Source organism: Pristis pectinata, chromosome 28 (genome assembly GCF_009764475.1).
Source record: "Pristis pectinata isolate sPriPec2 chromosome 28, sPriPec2.1.pri, whole genome shotgun sequence".
NCBI classification, from domain to species: Eukaryota; Metazoa; Chordata; class Chondrichthyes; order Rhinopristiformes; family Pristidae; genus Pristis; species Pristis pectinata.
The window spans coordinates 15,324,148-15,342,136 of record NC_067432.1 but is presented as its reverse complement, the minus strand read 5'-3'; the positions used below and the strand labels follow the sequence as shown (position 1 = coordinate 15,342,136).

Sequence of the window (17,989 nt, the reverse complement as noted above, 5' to 3'; positions counted from 1 at the left end):
GAGTTTCTTTTCTCTTCCATTTAATTTGTTTGCCAATTTTGTTGCACTGTGGTCGTCAGAAGTGACTTGTGTGGTTAATTAATTCTACATCATCACCTTTTGTTGGCCTATCCAAGCTCAGTTTATTGATCAAACATATATTATACAAATTTAGCTAAACATGTTGCAACCAGTTTTTGACTGCACTTTACACCTGCTTCATTTTGCCGGAATATCCAGTCGACATGTTCGCCTCGGTGCCTTGCCTCAGTGAGATGGGAACCCACGGGTTTGGTTTATCTTTATGTTTTGAAACCCACTCGACCCCAAGCAAGGAGACTGGCCAGGGTCCGATTTACATCTTCAGCCCGAGGTGCGGTGGAACATTACATCAACCTAATGTTCCCCAAGGAACAACAGCAAAACAAACTGGTTTCAGTGATATTTTACCCCGGTTGCAAACGTGGAATTAACGGTCGTGGATTTGAGAAGCGAGTGGATCTGGACAGGGATAACCTTCAGTTTGGAGCGGTCTTCGTGCGGCGCGATGCCCTTACTAATATATCTCGGCTGCCTAACAATATCGGGTCAGTTTTAATGCATTTCTAGTGATGCAGTCTGCATTCTATATCTAATGTATAATGAAGCACGGTAACAATAAAGTGCATTGAATAAAATGAATATGGGGGGAAAATGCATCCGGAGTGTTCGATTGAGAATTTGCTGTTGAATGCAATGTGTGTTTGTGAGAGGGAGGAGGGGCGGAGAAGCCGGTGCAATGTGCAGCTTGGAGCCGGCGCTGCCTTAAACAGGAGGCTGTGATTTGATTTGATTTCCACCGACCCCCCCCCCCCCCCCACCCCTCTCCGGCTCTTTCTCTGGATTTTGTGTTGACATGGGGAACCCGGAAGGAAACGCCAATCTCCAATTGGCCGCCCGACGTCAGGGCGGCTTGCAGAGGAGTGCGCAGACGGTGAGTGCGCACTGCTGGCGGCAGAAGGCAGGAGGGAGAGTGGTTGGGGAGGGGAGGGGTGGTGGTGGTGGTGGGAGAGAGAGGGGGGGGATGTAGTTGGAAGGGAGGGGGGTGGAGGATGGGGGAGGGTTGCAGCAGCGACGGCTCGGGGGGCCAAAGACAAGCGAAGTGTGGACCAAACACACACAGTGAAGATATGGCTGCAGAGGCGGCGAGGGACCGGAGCGGGCTGGCACCGCGGCTACGGGCGTTCTAAGCAACAAATTTACCAACCAAAAAAAAATTAGAATTGGTGGGAGGGAGGGACGGGAGGGGAGCCTTACAGCAAAGCAAGAAAGAGAAGAAAGTGGGGGCAAAAGTCTTGGGGTTGGTGAGGGAAACAATAGACCAAATCGGGAGTAATAAATAAATGAATGAAATGCAAAGTGCAAGTGACCACCTTGATGTGAAGCTCTCCCAGGGACACGCCAGATAGATGTCCGGTGTAAAACCGTGCGCCAACCATGAATGCTCAGCTAACGATGGAGAACCTGGGCGATTTGCATGGGGTGCCTCATGAACCGGTGCAGCCGGGCGACCTGCTGAGTAGCCCCAGCCCGCACAGCCGCTCCATCGGCCATCGGAATCTGCCGGTCCACGCTCGCTCCATGGTGTCCAGCATGGCTTCGATCCTGGACGGTCCCGGAGACTACCACCGGCCGCCGGACCACGCACTGGCCGCCCCGCTGCACCCGACCATGACCATGGCTTGCGAGACGGTGCCGGGCATGAGCAGTACGTACACCACGCTGACCCCTCTGCAGCCGCTGCCTCCCATCTCCACCGTGTCCGACAAGTTCCCTCACCACCACCACCACCACCACCAGCGGCTGGCCGGCAACGTGAGCGGCAGCTTCACCTTGATGAGGGACGAGAGAGGTTTGACTTCAATGAACAATCTGTACAGCCACTATCACAAGGATATGAGCGGCATGGCTCAGAGCCTCTCCCCGCTCTCCGGCTCCCCTCTCACCAACGGCCTGGGCACCATCCACAACTCCCAGCACGGTCTGCCACCTTACGGGCACGCTGGACCCATGCCCGCTGACAAGATGCTGACCCCGAACGGCTTCGAGGGCCACCCGGGCATGTTAGGCCGAGCGGAGCAGCATCTAAGCCGGGGGCTCAGCCCTCCCTCGGTGGGCATGGTGCCCATCAACGGTCTGCACCATCACCCCCACGTCCACCCGCACGCACAGGGCCACGGGCAGGTCCTGGGCTCGGCCAGGGGCGAGCAGCCGCCCCCTTCCTCCAACGGGTCGCAGGCGGGCGGCGGAGGAGGAGGTGGGGGTGGCGGAGGAGGAGGAGGAGGAGGCGGCGGGTCGAGCCAGCTGGAAGAGATCAACACCAAGGAGGTAGCGCAGAGGATCACCACCGAGCTCAAGCGTTACAGCATCCCGCAAGCTATCTTCGCGCAACGGGTGCTGTGCCGCTCGCAGGGCACCCTGTCCGACTTGCTGAGGAACCCGAAACCTTGGAGTAAGCTCAAGTCGGGCCGGGAGACCTTCAGGCGCATGTGGAAGTGGCTGCAGGAACCCGAGTTCCAGCGAATGTCGGCCCTACGCTTGGCAGGTAAGCAGAGCTCGCCGTTATATTGGGGCTTGTGCTGGGTCCAGCGGCCACACAGCGATGGTCTCAGTACATCAACGGGGAAAGGATACAGTGATCCAGAATCCCTCCCCGGTTAAATAAAACGGTCCTTAGAATTAGTCCGGTTTGTACCTGAAATTTGCCGGATCCCAACCCAGAAAAGCCCCACGGTCTCACACCAGCCTGGTAGCATTTTCTTTAATATATGGTTGCAGCTAGAGCGGCGACCTGGCCCTGTCTACACAGGTGTCTGGTGTCTAACTGTACAAACTCGATGGTCTCAGTGCACCGCAGCCGATTTGTCTGCTGCAGAATGAGAAACGTCTCGCAAAAATGTAACCTCATATTTGTGACTTGGTTACTTTCAGGGCAACGGTTTGATCCAAGTGCCTTTGACAACGAACCGCTCCCCTTTCAGTAACGGTGTGAAGTTAAATCGGTATCCAGGAGAGACCGGGGTCCAAATATTCTTCTTGAAAGCCCGTGAAAGTAAATTACTAACTATTGTTGCACGTTCTAGATTGACAATGAAGCTAAGCGTGATTTTAATTGGCCTCATTTCTACCCCTACAATTTTATTGAGCATGAGATTTGTCGCGACCGATTTAGAAAACAAAAGGCGAATTGTTACTTCTGCTAACTTTTTGATTGTGTTGTAGCGAGTGAGGGAAGTCTGGGTTTTTTCTCTCGGTGTGGCCCTGCGTGAGGCTTTGTTAATTAACTGATAGGTCTCTATTAATTTTTCCCAAGAGAACGAAAGACAGTCAATCTGAGCCAGAGTCAGGAGCAGTGATCCGTTTCACACAGACTCTGACGTGCACTTGCGGGCAATTTTAATTCAGATCTAAGTGCACAAAGGAAGGCTGTTTTTGTATTTGTTCGCGTGTGTGTGACATTTCTATAAAGAAGCACGTTTATATAAAACGAGAAAGCAATTAATGCGCGTAATCTCTCCAAGCCCCAGCTGTAAAATGTACAGGAAACTTTGTTTGGTTTTAAAGCGAATTACAGTACATTAGTCGCCTGGTTATCGCTTATTTTGGGAATTGTTCAGTGTTACAAACAGCCTGAGGTTTCACCTGAAAATATACTTTATTTTGAAAGTAATGGTCCAGCCTCGTCAAAAAGCAAAGATTTGTTGAATAATATCGAGCATTATTCTGAATTGCTTCTGTATAAAATCAAGTTGACAGAATAAACCATTTGAATATTCCCCTTGAAAATGTAGCTTACTCAAAGCAGAGGTGCCGTGTACATGTATTTAAATGATCTACCCCAAGCTCTTTGTGTTCCATAATTTAAATCCAAATTCAATTGCTGTGAGAGCATGCGTACGCTTGAGTAAATAACTAGTCAAGAAATCTCCATCGAACGATTGATAACATTCGTATTGTTCGATTTTTAGACGCTGCCTTGAGTGTATTTTTACGACAATTTTGTCGACCTCAGTCTACATTTATTTGCATGGATCGATACTGGAAACAACCACTTGAATTAGAAAATGTTGTAGAGTCTTATGGGTGTTATCGCAAGGTAAACGCTGCCAAGGCGGGTTGGCTGATGTTGGAACAGGTCACGTCTCCATTTCAACAGAAAATACCCACACACTGATTTGGATTGCTAATCACCTCTTTAACCACAACTCTTCTCTTCACCTTATTAATATGCATTTATTTCAGTTCATCGTGGCGTTCAAAAGAGGTTGCTGTGGTAGTTGCAATATCTCTGACATTGCGATTTTTAGGTGTCCGTTAAGTAATAAACGTTTACGTTGAGCCGTTATATTTATAGCTGCTAAACATAACAACCTGATAGAAAGCTATCTAAACGTGTCCTAACCTGTGATCTATTATTCAGTCAATTCATTTATTATTTATTCTTTCACACTGAACAACTCAGGCCCTCGCTTAAACACAAAATGAAAGAAGTATCTGTCTGAACAAATTGTACAATAACCCGCAGAAATAATTTAAACAAACCAAATTCCATTTGTTTATCCTGATAAATAATTGCCATAAAATCCCACAACAGATAATTGTGTCAGATCTTAGGGGTACTGAAAATGTTTCATTAACTTGAATGCCTTCTTGCTATGTTTTGGTCTTTGGGGGAATGAACACGCTGAACCTTTACAGTTTATTGTAAGGGAGTGATCATTTGGCCACTGTTAATCCGGATGCTTTCCTTTTTCTTACCAGTCTGTACCTGATGAGCATCGAGTTTCGTTGCTTCATATAGGACATTTTGTTTTAAAAAATGTCCTTGCATGAAGAGGCCGAAACAAATTCCACTGACTAAGTGAAATCTGTTATTCATCCAATTCCCTTCTTGCTTTGTCAAGCTCGCCTCTTGTGTTTGCCTCTTCCCGCGAATCCCTGGGGGATTTCTAGTACCGAGATTACATTGAACCTCCCGCAAACAGTCTCAAAATTGGTAGTTACATGTAAGGAATATTGAGGTCTTGACACTTCCTGTACTATCTTCAAATGCAAGCAGAAAATACTAATTGCAAGGGTGACCTCTTTACACTCCATTTTGTTCTTTCTTTGTCGTATATAATCCAGCTTCACCTATTTTATAAACATTTAATTTAATAACTGTCGCTGAACAATTTTTAAAATTATATTTTTATTTGGTGTCTTGCATTTTAAAGGGGGCGATGGGTTAATTAGCGCTTAGTTTCACATTTAGATAGACAAATTAAATGGTATAATACAAATCTTGAACGCGCCGTAATTAATTTTCAAATATTAATTTTCAGACTGGGAGGTGATCTCGGTTCTAGTATTTGGGGAAAAAAATCAACAAAAAGCTTTTTTTGGTGATTTGGTGGTGGTAACAGGTTTCGGAGATATTGGCAACAGACTTTAAATGGCCCCGTCAGCAGAGACTGACTCATGTAGTCGGTAGTTGCTGACAGGTGCGGCATCAGTAAAGCAATTAACTCCACAACATTACTGTATACTTTGTTCAAAATGAATTCTCTTTCCCCACTGTATCAGTATGTAGATTTTAATCTACGTAGTATGCATTGTCATTTAAATATAGAGAACAAGAATTTCTTGAGAATTTCACTTGTGAGGAAAGTATAAAATAGGGTCATTAATCTGGCAATAATATTCAATTAAATAGTAAGAATGTAAAGGATGCCAATTAGTTTGAAAGATTTTTTTTTAAAAATAATCAAAATCCTGGATTGTCTCCATGTAAAATCACTAACGTGACAGCGCAGTTTTTTTAACATTACATCCAAATGAGTTAATTCGATTCAAATGAGTACCGCTCAACAACGCCCACTAGTTGCACCTCCAAGGGTAAATTAGGGGACCATTGAAATCTATTTCTCCCCGTGAGTGTTGATGTGTTGCATCCTGGTATAATTGGGAATGTCGGCATCTCTAGATGGAGGAAATGTACTTAAACCAGATATATAAGAATCTGTTGAAGTCACTTTACGTATCAAAAACTGTAGCTAAAAAATCAACAGGCCTGCGCATGCAAATAGGCTTCTGAATCGGTATTTTGTGAATATATTAGCATGGCCGTTCTTCCGTTGTGACCCATGTAACAATGAGACGAGCAAATGTCACGGGTTTAAGGCGTGCATTCATTTAAGAATGAATTTGTAAACATTTCTAATTTATGAAAAGAGACAGCCATTTGCTCCAAGTGATTACAACAGTTGTCAGCATTCGCTTTGTCTTATCATCGCGTTCCCTACATGTAGTTGATTCCAAACAATCATTTACAGACGTAAGAATGAGTTAAAGTGCAGAATGTGGTTGCCGTAAATTCCAATAGCAATGAACCCGAGCACGTTTTTGTTCCAACGCTTGGAAAGATGTGTTCTTGTGCCACTTATGTAGATCAAAGACTATATTTCGAGGCTGTCAAAATAACATTACACAATATAAATTTGGCGATTATACGCCAAATTTCACAACAGTCGGTGCCTTTGCACCTACAGTAATACAAGTGATCATCGATGATATTGGAAATTCATTATTTTTATTTGCTTCAGGGCCCCAATTAGACAAACTAGAATATAGGTGACGGGAGTAAAGGTCATCGCCGTACTTTTAAATGTTAAAAGTAAATTGTGAAACAATCATTATACTGTGAGTAATTTCCTTGGGGTATGTTTTATATATTTTATGTTGCGTTGCTTGGAAACCTGAAATTGTTAATTATTTCGGCTGTCTCTTCTAACAAGGCCTTGATATGTTACAAGAATTATAGGATGTACTTTCCAGAAAGGTCTCTTGTGATTAATTATTTAATTAAAATTCTGACCTAGAAATCCCCTTCTGTGGAAGTGTACAGATGTGCACTTCTGGGCTTTGTTTGAGCCTAGAACACTCCGGCAACTCCTGGAGTATGGCAAGCTTCTTTGTGTAATCGGAAGAGCCTCATTTAGATGGAAGCTTTTGGGTTCTCATAAACTTAGTTACATTTGAAAACACTGGTTTCCACAGTTTGCAACGCTGCACGCTATTTGCTTGTTTGCATTGTAAAGATAAGGGAAGTGATACGAGTTATGGAATATTTTAGGCTAAATGTTTGGACTCTGGGAAAGTTCTACACCTGTGACATTTCCTGATTTTGCTTGACAGTGTCCTTGTAACCTCATTGATTTATAACTAGGTAATATCCAACCACATTTGTTTTCTGTTAATGTTTGTCTAAATTGAAGGCATTTACCAGCATTAAAACGATGTTACTGATATTTGGGCAGGTAACACAATCGTCTATTTAAGGATATTAATGATTTTTTTAAAATACAGCACAGTTTTCGAAATATTTAACCTTTAGTCTTGTGCTAAGAATGCTGGAGTTTAGTTCCTTCATTGTCTATAGTATTAGATTGCCTGTCGTTGTACAGAGGAGTACTGCATATACAGACTTTCAGCCAGTGTTTGTGGACTTCAATAATATTACAACCAAAACGCACTGTCAAACTGGTGGTTTTGGAATAGAATTACAGGCTATTGTTGGTTCATCCCGTGCCCATTTGTGCAACAATTTCGCCTCGATTAGGTTTCAGTAAATAATTAAAAGCAAAATTGATAGCCGTTTTGCACTTACAAAGATGAGGACAATTGTAATGAATAGTTAAATGATGAAGTTTAAAGTGTTATCTGCCTATATCTAATTTGAGTGAAGTGATTGATTTAGGTCAAATGACGTGGGAGCAATTAAAGGGAGGCAAAGGGGGACGCCCTGTGGCAGCAGTGAAACTGGCACAGCTTGCACTCAAGGCTTTTCAGCGGGAGTTTGTTTTAATTTGCTCCATTATTATTCCGGGCACCTTGCTACTGGTTGTGACCAGAGATACTCAGTGGATATATCCATGGCAATTACGTTGATCAGTTTATTCTCAAATTCAGAAAGAAAACAACAACGAATTAACAAAGGAGATCTTCCTTCGCTGCTCGCTATTTTGTTCAGTTATTAAGTAATTAAACGCGTGTGCTTAGTGGATAAAAATGGCATATGTGCTTGCTTAAATCCCTGAGATTAAAATATTCCAGTGGTAAATAGGAAAAAAACTTTCTATTTATCCTGAATTTTACTTTCCAAATAATACTAATTTCACACGTAAAATAGGGGAAATGCCGTGTTTCTGCCTTGTTTGTAAAACGATTTTAAAGCTATTCTCTCCGTCCTCCTTCCTAGTACAAAACGTAGCAATGTGGTAGACATAAATGGAGCATTTATGTGTTAAAACTAATCAGAATCTTTAACGATTTTTCGTCACCGTCGACTTGTTCCACAGGACCAGTGCGCCACCATCTGGTTGATTCAGCAGCTTCAACTCCTTACGTCAGGATCTGAATAAATATTTATAGATGTAAACACCTACGTTTACAGCAGTGGGCAGTGAGGTAATTTAGTACAAGGAATCAAAACAAGATGTTGGCTAGAGGCTGCAATCTGGGGAAATTGGGCCAATGCATAATTATGGATTACGCAACGTATCTCTGATAGCCAGTTCCAGCATGATTTCAAAACGGTCTTGTCCGAGTAACAGTCGGCAGATATTAAATGCAATTTAGGTGACTCTATTTTGAAAACAATGTGTGGAAATGGAGGTTAAGTGGATTATTGCTTTAACTATAATGTAGATTACAATCCCGTGGAATGTTTAATTTTACAGTCCGAGATTGTTTTTAAAAGGATTAAAATGGACCGGTCGTAGAGGCATCGCTGACTCAAGATCTCCGCGAGGCATCGCGGGGCAGATTGCGTTCAGCACCACGGACAGTTCCGCGGCTTCATTCTGCCTCTTCCAATACCCCAAATATTGTTTTTGAAAGTTCACATCCTATTTAAAACGACGACCTTAAGTTGCAATTTTGATCGATATTCCCTTCCTCCCCCGGTTATTTACATGATAAATGACATCTGACAGCTCTATCTTTATCTTGGGCTGCAGGTTAGGTGTCTCTCCGCGTGGAATGAGTCTTTTACCTCCCGAGATGAGACTGTTGACCTCTGCTGAAGCATATTTCATTGGACAGCCACAGCTCAATTTTGCACTGTAGTCGTTGACAACCGAAAGCTTTTAATTAAGTAATGTGGATTTTAAAGAAAAATAATGCAGCCAAAACGAGAGTGATTGTGGTGTTTACATCAAGGCACAAAGGTTGAAATCGAAGGAAATTTGCATCAATTTGAAAAGACCTCTGCAGTGTCACTGAGAGAACTGCCTATTGTGGGATTTAAATGTTCACAAAATTTTGTCTCGGCGCATATTTATAAAGCGGAGTTAAGATGAAGGCGGTTGGTACAACTGGTGCAGTTCACAGAAACTATAAAAATAACAGTTCATTTAGTTCGCTAATTAATAATGCTCTTTTTAAGGCGTTGATCTCAATTTGCAGGAAACAATTGTGTTTATCAAGTCAATCGAGAATTTGTCTCTAATACCTTGTATGTAGTTCATTTTCAGAGTAGTCACAAGATTTAAAGTTAGTTAGAACTGCGCCATCTACTGATTCATAGTTGAATTTCATCTCGCTGTTTTAAGGAATCTAATCGTGTACGTATGCACATACTTTCCATATCTTCATCGCCTCTGACCAGTTGGCTTATTTCACCATACAACAACAGCAACAAAACAAAAATCTATCCACCCTCAAATCAAATTCCGGCGTCCGTTTGTTTTTACACATAAAGGGAGCCAGATTGGGAGACAAAATGATGCCAGGTACAGGGCACCCACAACCTGGCAGCTTTACTCGAGAGAGTTGGGCGAATTCCTGGATAGGGAGAGAACCGAAGAAGTGGACGTGGAGTTGGAGTCAGATGGTTCTAGACAAGGTAACACAGAAAATAACTGCAATGAGAACGAGTTGGTTGGCCTGATATGACGTTTGTTCCTCGTTAACGTTTTTTATAAATGTTTCATCTCATGTTGAGAGTAGTTTGATTTGGGCACATGTATAAAGATATTTTAATGTTGCTCCGGAGACCTCTTTTGGCGGTGACTTGCGTGTAGTCAATAACCCCAATCACGCACAAGTGGTTACATTTAAATTGTTGTCAGTCATCGACCCGAAATTGACAAATAGCTCCTTGTGAATGAAATCTCCAATCGTTAAATGACTAATTGGGATCTTATTTGAAAACTAAGAAAGTCTGGTCCAAATAATGCAGCCCGCTCTTTGTTTTAGATCGTTGCATCTGTTTCTCACCTTGGCGTTGTCTGGTATTTTCTCCGGCGTTGTGAGTGGGTATCGATTAATGTCACGTCTTTGTCTTGCAGCGTGCAAAAGAAAAGAGCAGGAGCATGGTAAAGAGAGGGGCGCCGCGCCCAAGAAACCTCGGCTGGTGTTCACGGATGTTCAGCGCAGAACTCTACACGCAATATTCAAAGAAAACAAGCGTCCGTCCAAAGAATTGCAAATAACCATTTCCCAGCAGCTGGGCTTGGAGCTGAGCACCGTCAGCAATTTCTTTATGAACGCACGTCGGAGGAGTTTGGATAAGTGGCAGGATGACGGCACCTCCAACCCAGTCAACTCATCTTCCTCATCAAGCACTTGTACCAAAGCATGAAGGAGAACCCCGGACTAAACCTCGGTGGAATAGCTTTAAAATCAATGACCAGGACCTCCAGGCAGCAGGTTTAATTAATGAACTCAAAGACAATATAATATTTATATGCCCAACGAAACCAAAGACTTAATTGACCTGCATTAGGACTCCGTTCTACAACACTTTATTATGACTTTTGCAAAAAAAAGAATGAAGCCGCTGGCCGTACACCTTCATCATCCAACATCGTTCAGTGTCTGTGGCCGTAAAGTCGTTGGGAGCATCGTCATGAAAAAAAACTTTATTTCAAACATTGACCCATTTCACTTCCTCGGATATACCAACCAAGGTGTATGTTGTAGAGATACCCGTGTACGTGCCAGTGGCCAGAAAACTTTGCAAGGGGCTGGTCTGTGGGTTGTGCTCAGGCACGACCCTTACAATTGTGGAGTCGTTCTGTGTACATTTGGAATGTGATTGAATTCGAGCTCTTTGCTGGTTGAACGCGAAAGCTCCAATTCTGGGCACAGTTCAACGCTGTGAGAGCTGTTCTGTCACCTCACACTAGTGCATTCTCTTTGTATCACAGGCCGAGGAAATGCAACAGCTAATGACCAAAAAAACCCATTCTATAACACCAACCCCAGTATTGTAGACGAAAACTCTGTTGGATAACAAAGAGCGGGATAAATGACAGGGAGATTTCGCCAGAAGCACAAATATTAGTTGTACTGGGAGCTTCGTTCATCTGCGATAAAATACACCACTTACTATTTTCTATTCGAATATATTTTGCACACCAAATTAATGATATGGCATTTTATTGGCAAACGTTTACTTTATACGTTACAGAAAGGTGGCAGTTACCGTAGAATTAGATGGGAATCACTCACTTTATCCCTGTTCCTTGCTATCCACATTGCCGCAAAGGCAAGGAAGCGACAAAGGATGCTTCCATTTGGGGATAGCATTGTCAAATATGCTAATTGAATGAATACTCTACTGAACACAGCGATACAACAAATAAGTTATCAATGCCACAGGCTTTTCCGGACACATCTGTCAGGTGTACCAGCCTGTACTTACACAAGTAACAGCAATATCAAATTCGCCTAGGTTTAACACAAGAATTCCATATTTAAGAGTGCCGCAGACCACTGCGACTCGCCCTATATGCTTCAGGGTAAAGTTATTAAACTCGCTTAATACCATGCAATATATATTCTAAAACCCTGTGGCCTACAAAATGAATATTGTAACACAATTCTTAAAAAATAGTTACCCCACCTTATATGTTAGAAAAATAATAATTTATATGTTTTGTTTAATCTATTGGTTAATCAACTCTAAAACGAACAACTTTTTAAAAAATACAAACTCCCCTTTAAATATACATTATGGAGTATGCGAAATTATGTAAATTATTGGTCAACATAACAAGTTTCAAAGCAAGTTTAGATTCTTGTCCCTTATGGAAGTAAATCTGCACACAATGGGAAGTCAGTACTGTAGAAGCATTGTTTTTCCCAAGTTACAATGACCAAATGCTGACAGTAAAGCCATCTGGTTGGATGCACCAATGAAAAGGGAGGCACTTTACTGCTCGGTGCTGTTAACACCAAAAGTTGTTATATGATTCAGGTTAGTTTTCCATAGTGAAACACAACAGAGGTGGAACTCTGTAGAACACAAATCTGGGCTACTGAACAGTATGTTTCAGGTTTCAGTCAAGATATGACTTATTCTTGACAGGATGCAACATTTCAGTCACCCAGTTGCAGTTACATATTACCCTTTGTGCTTTAAAAAATTCTGCTAAAGAACCAAAGAAAACTCTTTATTCAGGAACATTGCACTTGTCGGCGAGCTACAATGCAAAACTAGTCCATTTTGTTTTTACACCGATCAGTTGTATTAGTATCCGTCTTCGGGATACCTTATCACATATCAATGCCATCAGATGAAGGGGGTCAAGGTATCAACAAGATACTTGAGGAGCAATCTCATGGGGTCACTGACACGACACACGACACACATAGTAACATGTCTTATGATTGAACACCTGTCCATAGGGCGGGAAGTAGGTATGCTCGAAAAAAAAGTCAGTCGAAGATCTAGAAGAGGAACGGCATCTTGAAGTTTAAATGGACTTAACAAACCTACTACTCGCGATGGTGCTTTATTCTGCCACGACCCTTTCATGACATTTCTGATAAAAGTAAATGACACGAGTCTTGCATAAATAATTGTCGAGGATTGAATGAATCTATTCAATGTAACAACGATCGTTTCAAGTCAAACTCCATCAAAATAACTTCTTTACCTCAAGTCCAACTAATATGCAAGCGAAACCCACTATTTTGTACTCATTTTAAGGTTTATTTTGCTTGACAGTTTTAAAACAACGTTTTACCGAGTCACTGTCGAATACGGATCACACGATATACAGATATAATTAAAAAGTGATATAATGTGGCCACAGCCAGAACGAGGTGTGGAGGGGTGGGTGTGTTGCATTATATAAGGAATTCGCCTTTCTCTCGTTCCCTGAAAGTAAAATGCCACGAAGTATTTCCGCTGAGCGAGGATTTCTCTTCGTACCAAACACCTACCCATTTGAAACTGCTAGATAAATTCCTGGGGAATTTCTTCTGAAAAGATATCTGTTTATTTGTGGGAATAATTGAGTTTAAAAATGGACATCACAATTGTGAATATATTTAGGGTTTCAAATGTAGTCTGACTTGGAGTCATTTCTCTGACTGCTTGTTGTGCACCAGTCACTCATCCTTGAAGTCACGGTGATATGAAATATATATTTCTGTCAGATATTGTTTTCGTAATTTTACACGCCTTGAGTGACTTTTTAACCAATGTTAAATTCCCGCTATAAACTTGAATTTTATAAACGTCCTTCCCATACACGCCTCCCTTTCACTCCCACTATGACCAAAGGAAACTGTCTAGCTTTATTTTTGTTAAAGGAGGCTCCTCGCACAAAGAGAATGAACTAGTGATTTTTCAAAGGTGACATTTAGCCAGGTGCGTTCATACGCAGGAGGCCATTGTGATGGATAATAATCCGGATTTTAACAATATTCTGGCCTTGTGTTTCTTGTGGTGTGGTTAGCTTTACGATACATTTGGTAATCATTTACTATTATTAAGACAAAGAAGCAAAGGTAAAATAGCTGCTTCCACGTGTAAAAATGTGTAAAGATCTACTATTTATAGTGTGAACCAAAGACGCTACCTCACTCGATTTCCATTCGTGATTTTAATCACATTGATGATACCAAAGAATACCAAAGATTTTTCTTGCACGGCCTTCGTGAGTGGGCTACTCGGCGTTCTTTCCTTAAACCCTCAACTGTCACTCAGTGTGAAGTTTTCTTCATAAAAGCTATAGGCAAACATATTGCAAAATTTGTAAAATCATAGGACGAGTGCCTTGCTTGAACCAAAGTGTTAAACCGCTGTTGACCTCTTCTCACCTTACTCTTGAATACCTCAGCCTCTAGAAAGGCCACTACTTAAAAAAAGGAATAACTTTTCACCGTGGTGCTTTGCATGCAACCATGCAATGAAACTTTCTTTGATACCAAAGGATATTTCCACTTTTTGCTGACTACCAAAGCTCTTTTTTGCGTCCTAGAGTATTCACACAACGCAGGCCGTGCATTCCTTATCAATTTCTCAAGATACCTCATAGTAATAAATCTTTAGGGTTATGTTGTATAGAGAGTCTATGTGATAAGGCAGAACTTAATAGTTTGATAATTGTTAACGTTACTTCAAAGCTTTATAATTATTTATTTTGTAGATTTGGCAGAACTCTGATGGGCTCGAGGAAGAAGTATTTTGAAGACGAGGGTGGTAGTGCAGGGTTGGTTGCTGTTGGTTCTGAGGGGAAACCTAACTTTTCTGTTAATTGTACTGGGTTTTTGTGTTATATTAAAAAGTCTTTTCACAGGGTAAGCCATTCTCTGCTAAGATGCGTGTAAGTATTTCTTGCAAAAATGTTCGTGTGCTGTGATTTGTTTCAATTCATTTTGTCTTATGTGAAGATTTGTTTTGATTTTTGTATTAATTTATGTGTCTGTACATCTTTAAAATAGTGTACATAGTAGGTTCCTAAAGCAACCAGAGCTTTCTCATACAATCTGTAGGTAAAGAGTTCTGTTCTCGTGTTCCCAGAAAGCTGGTGGAAAAAAATGCTGTAAAGGTGCAGAGTCGAATATCGTCTGAAATCTCTTTGCAGACACTTCAAATGTTACAAACACTGCCAGATCCCAACGAATTAAAATGCCAAAAAAATAAGGTTCAATTATCAGTGAAGTTATCACTTCGTCACTTAGAAGGCTTGTAAGATTTGTTTAAAGTCTCTTTTTGTGTTTTAAAAATATATACTAAGGAAGGGTCTTCCCTCGAGGAAGACCGCAATTCCAAAGAATTTTAAATTTGTTTAATGTTTTGAAGCACTGGGATTTGTGAAGTCTAAGTATTGTTTTAATTTGTCATTCGCACGGGCATAGAAAGCAGAAGGCGAAGAACTTTACGGGCAACCTAACCTGATGCTGGAAACCATTATCCCACTTTAAGTTCAGTATTCGGGGACACGATCGTGACTTAGATAGTTCAGCCGGACCACATTTCCCCAAATCGCCAAGGGTTCCTGAAGCGTATTTGCCTGCGGGGCAGCATTGCTGGAACAGTGGCGATCCCATCGAAGTTATGGATATAATATAGAAAGGTAATATCCGACCTTAGAGGTACTGAAGTACATTTTTGAAACCGTGATTTATATTATTTAATAAAGTTGTATTTGACGCACTTACCAGCATTTTAACCTGTATTTATCTATCTTTTAAGCCAATAACTTCTCTCTGATAGTCCTTGTTTTCCGGAAATATGTTTATTTAACTAATAATAAATAGTGACGTTAGACTCTGGATTCTGAGATCATTTCAATGAGCTCCAGTGATTAATCGGGAACATTTAACTAATCTCTTTCAGTTCGCCAATTATTTCAATCAAGATGGTTGGATGTTACCTTTAGTCGGCTGAATTTTCCTAGACATTAGACTAATAATAAACTGAAAATGTGTGGGGTTGGTGATGTTTTTATATAGATAAATTCCAACCGTGCAATATACAGCGCAATTTTAAACTGCACTAATAAACTAAGCTGTAAGATATTGCCAGATACATCGTTGGAATGAAGTAAACCACGGGATGTAACCAACATATGTTATAACGCGAGTTTAACGATCAAATATACAAAGCAACTGATGGAGTTGCATTAGTAATTTCTCACTGATAATAACATATTGCGACTAATAATTTAACAGTTATCACCAACAAGTAACAGCAAACGTTGGTGGTGCATTGCAGACTGGATTTACACAACCTCTTTCCTCTTTTGTCCAAGAAATTCAGCCGTGCTTCTTGTCATCAATAATGCACACTTTCAGCTTTATTGTTCCTTGATTCGAGAAAAGTTAATTGGACAGCATTTTTGCACTTCCGCTTTCAAGTTAGATTGCCTTGGAGTTAATACCTAAAAGAGAGCGCCTAAGACAATCAACAGGTGAAGGGTGCATAGTTAATAGTATCTCTTCCAAGAGCCAGAGGAAGTTCTTCCATAGCAATGAAATCAGAAAAGCTTTAAAAAAAAGGTTTTGATATAAGACAATTTGCTGACATTTTGCAAATTAGAAAGCGGTAGTAGTTTATGCGTTTGCATCTGCATTTCCAACTAAGTGATTCTTGTATATGATTACAGTTTATTGCTGATATTTTGTCAATCTTTCTCTTAGTCAAGCGCTTCTTATGTATTTTTGTGCTAGCTGCGAGTGTAATGCAATAGGCATTATTCTGGTTTGTTTCTAAGTATCTTTCCTGTACTGCGTTAAGAAAATTTAATTTAGTTTTGAAGCTTTGCTAATGTTCTCACTATATGCCGTGCAATATCATCTGCTGTGTTTGCTAAGCAAAAAAAGCAAGTGATGATGTCATCATGCTTTTTCAGTGTTAAAATGTTTCAGCGTTTATGTAGTCACAAAATGTAGTAAATAAAATGTTGGATTTTCCAGCACTTTAAATGTATATGGTCTTTTGTTTTTTTTTCCCCCTCTTAATGTAACCATTACAATTAGCTTCATTTCAGACCACAGCACCTTGTGCTCTAGAGTAGCACAATAGGCAGTGGAGCTGCTGTCTCACAGTTCCAGTGACCTGGGTTTAATCCTGACAGCCAGTGATGTCTGTGTGGTGTTTGTACATTCACTCTGTGACTGTGTGGGTTTACTCAGGGTGCTCCGTATTCCCGCCAAAGACACGTGGGTTAGTAGGCTAGTTGGCAACTAAATTGCCCCTGGTGTATAGATGAGTGGTAGAATCTATGGATAGTTGATGAAAATGTGTGGAGAATGAAATGGCATTCATGCAGGATTCATGTAAATGCATGCTTGATGGTTGGCACAGACTTAGTGGCCAGAAGGGCCTGTTTCTGTGTTGTATGTCTCTATGTCTCTTAATCATGTTATAGATGCAAGTCCCACTCGAGAGAATTGAGGCCAAGATCCAAGCAGACACCAGCGCAATACTGAGAGAGTGCTGCAATGCTTGAGGTGCTGTTTTTGGCTTGGGACTCTATCCTGAAGCCACATCTGCTCTCTAAGGTAGGCACAAATGATTCCATGCCACTATTCAAACAAAGGAGTGAAATTGTCCTCCAGGTCCTAGCCAATATTTGCCCAGCGACATGGATTATCTGGTCAACGTCAGATTGCTGTTTGTGGCATCCTGCTGTGTGCATGTTGGCAACTTCCAACACTGCAACATTGACTACATTTAATATTAATTTCTTTGGCTGGATGGTGCTTTGGGATGTTGCAAAACTACCAAATGCATGTTTCCGATTTTACTTACCTGGAGTTCATAACATGAACCTCATTAAATTCTGTCCACTCATCTTGAGCAATTTTCCAGGCAAGAACTTGGACAAAATATTTCAGAATTTTCTGTGACTTTCCCTTTGTTTTGTTATTTCATTCAGGGGGGGAAAAACTGGCGTCACATTACACAGTCAAACCTAGACCGACCCACAAGATCAGAAAGTATATCCCCCAAAAATAATCTGAACTGCTTAAAGAGGTAAGAAGTACGTAAGTATTCTCCGAAACATTTTAGAGATTCACAGAAACTATTTACCAATCTCTTAAAACTTTTAGCAAGTTTTTAAACTTCCAAATTAATAAACCTTTGTGAAGATTTTAAAATATATGGAAAAATTTGAGAAGTGTTTCTGAAAAAATATGGCAATGGAAAGATTTTAAGAAGTCTCTTTAATAAGTAATTGGAAAT

General features: G+C 41.2%; 1 protein-coding gene across 1 annotated transcript; it reads left to right on the top strand.

Annotated features, from left to right (window-relative positions):
* Positions 1-1,163: 1,163 nt before the first annotated feature.
* onecut1 (one cut homeobox 1) lies at positions 1,164-16,729 on the top strand. Its single transcript, XM_052040551.1, has 2 exons — positions 1,164-2,563; positions 10,350-16,729. Exons 1-2 carry the CDS (start codon positions 1,456-1,458, stop codon positions 10,640-10,642), a joined length of 1,401 nt encoding a protein of 466 aa, XP_051896511.1. The 5' UTR covers positions 1,164-1,455; the 3' UTR covers positions 10,643-16,729.
* The last annotated feature ends 1,260 nt before the right edge of the window (positions 16,730-17,989 follow it).